The sequence below is a fragment of the Cornus florida genome, unplaced genomic scaffold (assembly GCF_030987335.1).
Source record: "Cornus florida cultivar Cherokee Brave unplaced genomic scaffold, ASM3098733v1 CherokeeBrave_3.0.0_Hap2_Chr08, whole genome shotgun sequence".
NCBI classification, from domain to species: Eukaryota; Viridiplantae; Streptophyta; class Magnoliopsida; order Cornales; family Cornaceae; genus Cornus; species Cornus florida.
Genome location: NW_026775578.1, coordinates 63,762,110 through 63,770,539, shown reverse-complemented (window position 1 = coordinate 63,770,539; position 8,430 = coordinate 63,762,110). Strand labels below are relative to the sequence as shown.

Sequence of the window (8,430 nt, the reverse complement as noted above, 5' to 3'; positions counted from 1 at the left end):
AAATCAACAAACAATGACTGGTGTCTGGGATGACACATAGAACAAGGAGAATAAAAGCAGTCCATTAGAAAATAATATAGCAGAAATTTTAGATTTTCACAAGATTAAAAGAAAGTGACGGGAGAAGATAGAATAATAATTGGTAAAGTCATACCTCTTCCGGTAACATCTTCGTTCCGGTAACTTCTTCGTTGTAGGCTTTGTCGACCAGAGAGAACATTTTGGACTGAATTGTTTATTGCCACTATCCGGGATGGAGTGAAATAAAAAAATATTTTTTCAGAAGTACTTTATGGGTTTGGGGAAAAGAATTTTAGGCGGGATTTTGGGTTTGGGGAAAACAATTTTGGGCGGGATTTCTGTTTTCAGCGACTGTTTAGATGGTGTTAACTTTCTGTCTATTTGATTCCTTATTTTGGCTGAGTTGAAGCTGACATGGGATGTTTCTCTAACATGGCATATGGCATTATTTTATTGGATGGGGGTACCAGTTAGTGGCTTTGACGTGGCACCCCTAAGGTACCCAATAATTTCTCCATCCCTGCAGTCCATTCCTCAAATATCTATAACATCATCTTTGGTAGCTGTTGATTATCTAGCCTCAGAAATTTATCAGAAGGGAAAGGGAAAGGAAAAGGAAAATGAAGGGATCCATATAACTGAAACGGTTAGGGTAAGAGAAGAATGTTGGAACTGTCTATTACTCTTGTCAGCAGAGAAGACTCATACTTGATACTTTACCTGTAAGCAAACTAAACATGCTACTTTTGAAAAATACACACCACCCACCCACCAACCCATTCACACACACACACACACACATGTTGATTCATAAATGGAGTAAAGTACTTTGCTGGACTGACAGAGGGATGTTACAAGAAGTTCAAGACCTCAGGTCCTTCACAAGGAACTAAGTGGTAGATATCAAAATAGGTCAGTTGATGCTGCTCAGATTTTACCATCTCAATATATTATAAGTTACTTTCATTTCTTTATTTTTATTATTTTTTATTTTCTGGGCAGGCATTAGTATTGTTTTTACACTTTTTTATATGATGATTCTGAGCTGACAAGTTTAGTTCTGCACAACTTTAATTTGGAGTGTTTGTTCTTTAGAGTAAAGTTTGATTCCCTTTTCCTCTTTTTTACCCATCTAAATTATTGATGGTGTTCCACTGTTCCCTTCTTTTGATTTCTTTTTAAAGTTAAACTTTGTTGTGGAAGTACTATGTGCATGGCTTACTCTTTTTTCCTTCCTTAAAAAATGATGAGATATTAAATCAGTAATCCAAAATCTGCACTTCGTTTTTTTAAAGTGATTTATCTGGTTTTACTAATTAAATTCTTGATTCTGTGAGAATTTAAAATATTAATGCAAAATCTTCACTTTTTCTTGAAGTGAAATGATATGGTTTTCAATTTAGGAAATGGAGCTGCAACTTTCTTTTCAGTTGAATTATTAAAATTATTATTCTTACTGTTATTATTTTGTCTCTATTTTTCAGCCATTATATTTTTTGAAGTGATGATATGGCCTCCACATCAAGAAACCATACACTGGAAACAGAGGCCCAGAGAAGTTGTGGAATGAATGGAACTCATAGTAACTTGAAAAAGAGCAAGGAAGAGGAGAGCTCCGATACGGTTCCATTTTACAAGCTATTCTCATTTGCAGATTCTACGGATGTTATGTTGATGATTGCTGGTACCATTGGTGCCATTGCGAATGGGTTATCCGTGCCCCTTATGTCAGTTCTATTTGGGGATCTGACAAATTCCTTTGGACAAAACCAAAATAGCAAAGATGTGGTTCGTTTGGTTTCTAAGGTAAAAATTGCTGGATAAAGCTTAAAATTTTAAGATGTATTTCATATGTATTGTGAAAAAAAAAATGCATACTTGATATTACTGTTTTATGCTATCAAATTCTCACTAATAATTCGATCTAATGCTAGTTTGGTTGACAGTTTCTCTCAATTATAGTATAACATTGTATTTAGCTACTCTTTAGGTATCACTGAAATTTGTCTATTTGGCTTTGGGGTCTGGTGCGGCATCATTCCTCCGTAAGTGCATTATACATCTAACTCTTTTATATTATTAACAAAATAAAATAAAATAAAATAAATAAAACAAAAAAGCAAAAGAAATTTATATGCAAAGAGAGTTTTGTAACTATTGGCATCAAGATTCAAAAAACATGTGTCTGTTGTTTGTTAGAGGTGGCTTGCTGGATGATCACAGGAGAGAGACAAGCTGCAAGAATAAGAAATTTTTATCTGAAAACTATTTTGAGGCAAGAGATCGCTTTCTTTGACAAGGAAACAAATACAGGTGAAGTTGTTGGGAGGATGTCTGGTGATACTGTTCTCATACAAGATGCTATGGGCGAAAAGGTTACACTGCTAATTAAAACTATATTTGCTACATTCCCACTACTTAATACAGGCCAAGTTAATTTGCTTTTCATTTTACAAAAGCAATTCTAAGATTAAGAATGGCTTTTCTGTTTAGTTTTTCTTTCATTGGTATCACAATCTTGTTTTACTGCAGGTTGGGAAATTTTTACAATTGGTATCCACATTTTTGGGAGGCTTTGTAATTGCATTCATCAAAGGGTGGCTTCTCACATTTGTCATGTTATCACCTATTCCTCTACTTCTGATAGCTGGTGGATCCATGTACCTCATCATATCCAGGATGGCATCCCGTGGGCAAAATGCTTACGCGAAAGCAGCAACTATAGTTGAACAGACAATTGGCTCAATCAGAACTGTATGTCACTATCTCATAATCAAATTCTTTCGACAAACCGTGTTTAGTTTTGCTGTTTTATGAGTTGGTGAAAGTTTGGTTCCCATTTGGCTACTACCTAGGTTGCATCATTTACTGGGGAGAAGCAAGCTGTGACTAATTACAATAGATCTCTTGTAAATGCTTACAAGTCGGGTGTTTACGAAGGCTTGGCTGGTGGATTAGGTTTAGGAACATCTCTGTTTATTATGTTCTGCAGTTATGCTTTGGCTATATGGTTTGGTGCAAAGATGATACGGGAAAACGGATATACTGGGGGTGAAGTTTTCACTGTAATTGTTGCTGTATTGGCTGGTTCCATGTGAGTGGGATTTCTCATTTTTTTTTACCCTTTTGTGTAGCTTCTAATGAAGTTGCTTAGTGTTTTTAGTACCACGTAAAGGAAAACACTTTTTCCTTATGCTTGAGTTTGTCAGGTTGGAAGCAAATCATATTATTTACAACTTTTTGCTGCAATGTGGATATTTCAGGTCTTTTGGACAGGCATCTCCCTGCTTGAGTGCATTTGCTGCAGGTCAAGCTGCAGCATTCAAGATGTTTGAGACTATTAATAGGAAGCCCGAGATAGATGCATATGACATGAAGGGAAAAATATTGGATGACATTAGTGGAGACATAGAGTTAAGAGATGTCCATTTTAGTTATCCAACGAGACCAAACGAGCAAATATTCAGTGGATTCTCTCTTTCAGTCCCTAGTGGCACAACTGCAGCTTTGGTTGGGCAGAGTGGAAGCGGGAAGTCAACAGTGATCAGTCTGATTGAGAGATTTTATGATCCACAATCTGGTGAAGTACTCATTGATGGAATTAATCTAAAAGAGTTCCAGCTTAAATGGATTAGGGAGAGAATTGGTCTCGTCAGCCAAGAACCCGCGTTGTTCGCAGTCAGCATTGAGGATAATATTGCATATGGGAAGGATGGGGCAACAATTGAGGAGATTAGAGCAGCAGCTGAGATAGCAAATGCTGCCAAATTTATTGATAAACTGCCTCAGGTTGCTTTGTGTCCATTTTGTTACTCTTTCAGCATTATTCTTCACTTTCTTGAACATGTGAATTGTTAGTTTGCCTTTGAATTTTAAATTTTAATTTAGGGACTACACACCATGGTGGGTGAGCACGGAACTCAGCTGTCTGGTGGACAGAAGCAACGAGTTGCCATAGCCAGAGCGATTCTGAAAGACCCACGAATTCTACTTCTAGATGAAGCAACAAGTGCACTTGATGCTGAATCCGAGAGGATTGTGCAAGAAGCATTGGATAGGATTATGGTCAACAGAACAACAGTTATTGTTGCCCATCGTTTGAGCACAGTGAGGAATGCTGATATGATTGCCGTGATTCATCAAGGAAAGATGGTTGAAAAAGGTATCTTAGATTTGGCCTTACTAATTATTATGTAACTCAATCACATATAGATCAAAAATAAAGGTTACATCTCAAGACTAAACTGGTTGTATGATTTTTAAAGAACTGGTAGTTTTCTTGGGCATATTTCAACTCTTGTGAAAATGCCCAATTAAATCCAACTTCCGAGTAGTTACAACAGAAGATGTTCTTCTTTCGTATTATTGTTTCCCACCAATGATTTTTATTATTCCTTTTTTTTTTTTTTTTTTTTTTTAAATAAAATAAATTTATGTACGTGCTAAGGAAATTTTCTGGTAATTATAAAATTTTGAAAATTTCCTAATTTAGTTCCTAAATCTCAACTTCTTTTTTTAACTGGTTTTCACCATAGTGTCAGAGGGAAATACATGTCAATTAGTGTCATATTTGTTAATTGAACAGGCTCACATGTGGAACTACTGAAGGATCCTGATGGAGCATACTCTCAGCTCATTCAATTGCAAGAATTGGACAAAGATTCCGAACAACGAGGTGTAGTTGAGCAAGACAAGTTAGAAATTACTACGGAATCTGGTAGACTGTCAAGTCAACGAATGTCATTCCTGCATTCCACAAGTTGGGGATCATCTGGAGTAGGAAATGACAACCGCCATTCATTCTCTGTCTCATTTGGTCTACCAGCAGCAGCAGGATTGAGTGTTCCTGAAACTGCAGTAACAAAACTGTCAGAAAAGCATCCAGAAGTTCCACTCCGTCGCCTTGCCTATCTCAACAAGCCAGAGGTTCCGGTGCTGATCGCTGGGGCCTTATTTGCAGTCATCAATGGTGCAATATTTCCAGTCTTTGGTGTACTAATTTCAAGTATGATCAAAACGTTTTATGAGCCTCCACATGAACAAAGGAAAGATTCGAAGTTTTGGGCACTGATGTTTGTAATTTTGGGATTGGTATCATTACTGGTGTATCCAGCACAAAATTACTTCTTTTCTGTGGCTGGGAGTAAGCTAATAACACGGATCAGATCAATGTGCTTTGAGAAGGTGGTTCATATGGAGGTCGGTTGGTTTGATGAGCCCGCACACTCAAGTGGAGCGATTGGTGCGAGGCTGTCTGCAGATGCAGCTAGTGTGCGAGCTTTAGTTGGAGATGCACTTGCTCAAGTGGTTCAGAATGCTTCATCTGTAGCTGTTGCATTGGCCATTGTTTTCGAAGCAAGTTGGCAGTTGGCATTTATTATGCTTTGTTTGCTACCACTGATAGGAGTTAATGCATATGCTCAAGTGAAGTTCATGAACGGGTTCAGTGCAGATGCAAAGGCTTGTTTTCAAACTCATACATGACTGCACACTTAATTTCTACAACATGTTAAAAAAGTTTTTCTAATCTTAAAGAATTTGCAAAGAACATAAATATTTTTTGAGATTCCCTAGAGTGCATGTATAATATTTTTTTAAAACTGGCAATAATTTTCTTACATATTCTGCACAGCCATTTTGAGTATTGTTGTTGAAGTTTGAACCATGTTCTATTTAGTTATACAATTTCCCAAAAGCTGTGATTTTGATTTTCTAATAGATCATCAAGATTTTCAAATCTAAATGGGTTGCAGATGATGTATGAGGACGCGAGCCAAGTTGCTAATGATTCCGTTGGGAGTATAAGAACAGTTGCTTCTTTCTGTGCTGAAGAGAAAGTGATGGAACTCTACAAAAGGAAATGTGAGGGCCCTATGAGGACAGGGATAAGGCAAGGGTTGGTTAGTGGGATAGGTTTTGGGCTATCATTTACCGTGCTATTTTGTGTCTATGCAACCAGTTTCTATGCAGGAGCACGGCTTGTTGAGGATGGAAAAACAACATTCTCTGATGTGTTCCGTGTAAGTATATTCCATATTTTTCCAAAAGTCATCCAAGTGCATGTTTGAAAGCAAACGTTCTACTAATATCCATTGGCATTGCAGGTCTTCTATGCTCTAATCATGGCATCTCTTGCTATTTCTCAATCAAGCTCCTTTGCTCCTGATTCCAGCAAAGCCAAAACTGCTGCTGCTTCCATATTTGCCATCTTAGACAGGAAGTCGAAGATAGACCCAAGCGATGAGTCTGGGATGAAACTAGAGAATGTCAAAGGAGAAATTGAGCTTCGGCATGTTAGCTTTAAGTACCCGGCTAGGCCAGATGTTCAGATTTTGCGAGACCTCAGCTTGACCATTCCTTGTGGCAAGGTATAGGAGTGCTACATGTCACGAAAAACATTTCATGATGTTATCACAAAACTGCATATTTGTGGCAAATATGCATTTTTAGTCCATTCATTGCCTTGTTTCTCATATTCCCCCTAATTTCTTTCTTTAGCCATATATACACACACATAAGTATATTATATATATGAGTTCTATTTTTTGATTCTTTATCTACATCTTTTCAACCCCATTTTAGGTTGAATAACAGAGTACACACTCATCCTCTAAACATGTAAGAGACTCTGTAAAAAATTAACATCAAGATTAGAGTTTATTATAAATTTGTTTTAATTTAATCCATCCAACCTTCCAATTAGATTACTTTCAAATTGCAGCATCACCATTCATCTTATATATATGTGTGTATGTAGATCACCATAAGTCATATGCAAAGATAAAAGACTAACCCTAAATTGAGAGATGAATACACAACTAACCCTATATTGAGATATAACAAGACAAAACAATTTGCAAGATTGGTTTTTCAGGGAGACAATTTTTTTTTTTTTTTTTTTCTCCCATGAATTCTTCCCAAAAATAAATAATCTCTTTCTTATTATTTGACTTAATAATTTGCTAGTTCTTTCCAAAAATAAAAATCCACATCAATTGTGATAAAATCACCAAATTTCTTTTGTGATCTTTAGCATTTTCCGGCCAGGTAAAGTGTAGTCATTTCATCTATTTTGTTTTCCTAGGTCGAATTTTTGAGGAAAATGTTGTGTTTGTGTCATCATACATACAACTACGTGATCAGCTCTTTGGATTTTGTCTTTCAGACGGTCGCTCTGGTTGGGGAAAGTGGATGTGGGAAATCAACAGTTATCTCATTAATGCAAAGATTTTACGATCCTGATTCAGGTCATATTATGGTGGATGGAATTGACATTCATAAGTTCCAGTTGAAGTGGTTGAGGCAGCAAATGGGACTTGTGAGCCAAGAACCTGTCTTGTTTAACGATACAATACGTGCTAACATTGCATATGGAAAAGAAGCAAATGCTACCGAGGCAGAAATTTTAGCTGCATCAGAGTTGGCAAATGCCCACAAATTCATTAGTGGGTTACAACAGGTTACAACACTCTGAATCTGTTGCAAGTAATTAATTAATCAAGCTGCATGTTACTGTCAATTGAATACTTACTAAATAGTTGTGGTACACAAAAGGAACTAAAACTTTTGATAGGATGTGTGAAGCCTAATCGTACTGAACACCTTACCACGCGTTATGTAGCTCTAATTCTATAAGGTTAGGGGACGGTTTTCATCATTCTAAACACGCAGTAATTCGTTTATTCTCCATCATGGTAAAATCTCTGCGACTCTGTGGACTTAGCTCTAGTTTTGGACGAAAATCTGTGTGTTATTACTTGTGTTCTTGTTTTATTTTTCTGTTATTTTTTGCAACTTTTTGTTGTATCACTTTCTGTATTGGCCTTCATTGATGAGCTGAATTGAATTGCAAGTATACTGAACACTTTTCACCTTGTGATAATGCAAAAATGCAGGCGTATGATACGATTGTAGGAGAGCGAGGAGTCCAATTGTCTGGTGGGCAGAAGCAGCGCGTGGCTATTGCAAGGGCTATAGTGAAAAGTCCAAAGATAATACTACTGGATGAGGCTACTAGTGCACTGGATGCTGAATCCGAGAGAGTGGTTCAAGATGCATTAGACCGAGTCATGGTGAACCGAACTACAGTGGTGGTGGCACATCGATTGTCCACCATCAAGAATGCAGATGTTATTCTGGTGGTTAAAAATGGAGTCATCGTGGAGAAAGGGAAACACGATGCTCTGATCAATATCAAGGATGGTTTTTATGCCTCCTTGGTAGCCCTTTACATGAGCGCTTCATCTTAGTAATTTTTTCTTCTTTTCTTCTTTTTTTTTGTTTTCGGTTCTTCAAAAAAAATTTGTGAAAGATTGCAATTATGTTGTTCTGATAATTATGTGAATATAAGTTGTTTTAGTATTTTACTAACCAGAAAAATAAAATAAAATAAAAAAGTTTGTTTTATGA

General features: G+C 36.8%; 1 protein-coding gene across 5 annotated transcripts; it reads left to right on the top strand.

The window, feature by feature from the left end:
* Positions 1-578: 578 nt before the first annotated feature.
* On the top strand, positions 579-8,430 carry LOC132271891 (ABC transporter B family member 11-like). Of its 5 annotated transcripts, XM_059773393.1 has the most exons (14): positions 579-743; positions 866-933; positions 1,506-1,827; positions 2,012-2,066; positions 2,221-2,396; positions 2,554-2,775; positions 2,877-3,115; positions 3,285-3,810; positions 3,910-4,183; positions 4,607-5,481; positions 5,775-6,041; positions 6,126-6,389; positions 7,187-7,480; positions 7,917-8,429. In XM_059773393.1, exons 3-14 carry the CDS (start codon positions 1,531-1,533, stop codon positions 8,268-8,270), a joined length of 3,843 nt encoding a protein of 1,280 aa, XP_059629376.1. In that variant the 5' UTR covers positions 579-743; positions 866-933; positions 1,506-1,530; the 3' UTR covers positions 8,271-8,429. The 5 variants fall into 5 exon arrangements, with proteins under 5 accessions (XP_059629376.1, XP_059629378.1, XP_059629380.1 ...); XM_059773395.1 differs by lacking the exon at positions 2,012-2,066 and having other exon boundaries at positions 2,223-2,396; XM_059773394.1 differs by lacking the exons at positions 579-743; positions 866-933 and adding an exon at positions 1,206-1,283 and having other exon boundaries at positions 7,917-8,430.

Bases quoted from the DNA above. Each gene is read 5' to 3' on its own strand.
- LOC132271891 (XM_059773394.1), top strand. From the start codon at position 1,531: ATGGCCTCCACATCAAGAAACCATACACTGGAAACAGAGGCCCAGAGA. The intron at 2,776-2,876 runs GTATGTCACTAT...GCTACTACCTAG, and splicing joins CAATTGGCTCAATCAGAACT to GTTGCATCATTTACTGGGGA. The intron at 3,116-3,284 runs GTGAGTGGGATT...TGGATATTTCAG, and splicing joins GCTGTATTGGCTGGTTCCAT to GTCTTTTGGACAGGCATCTC.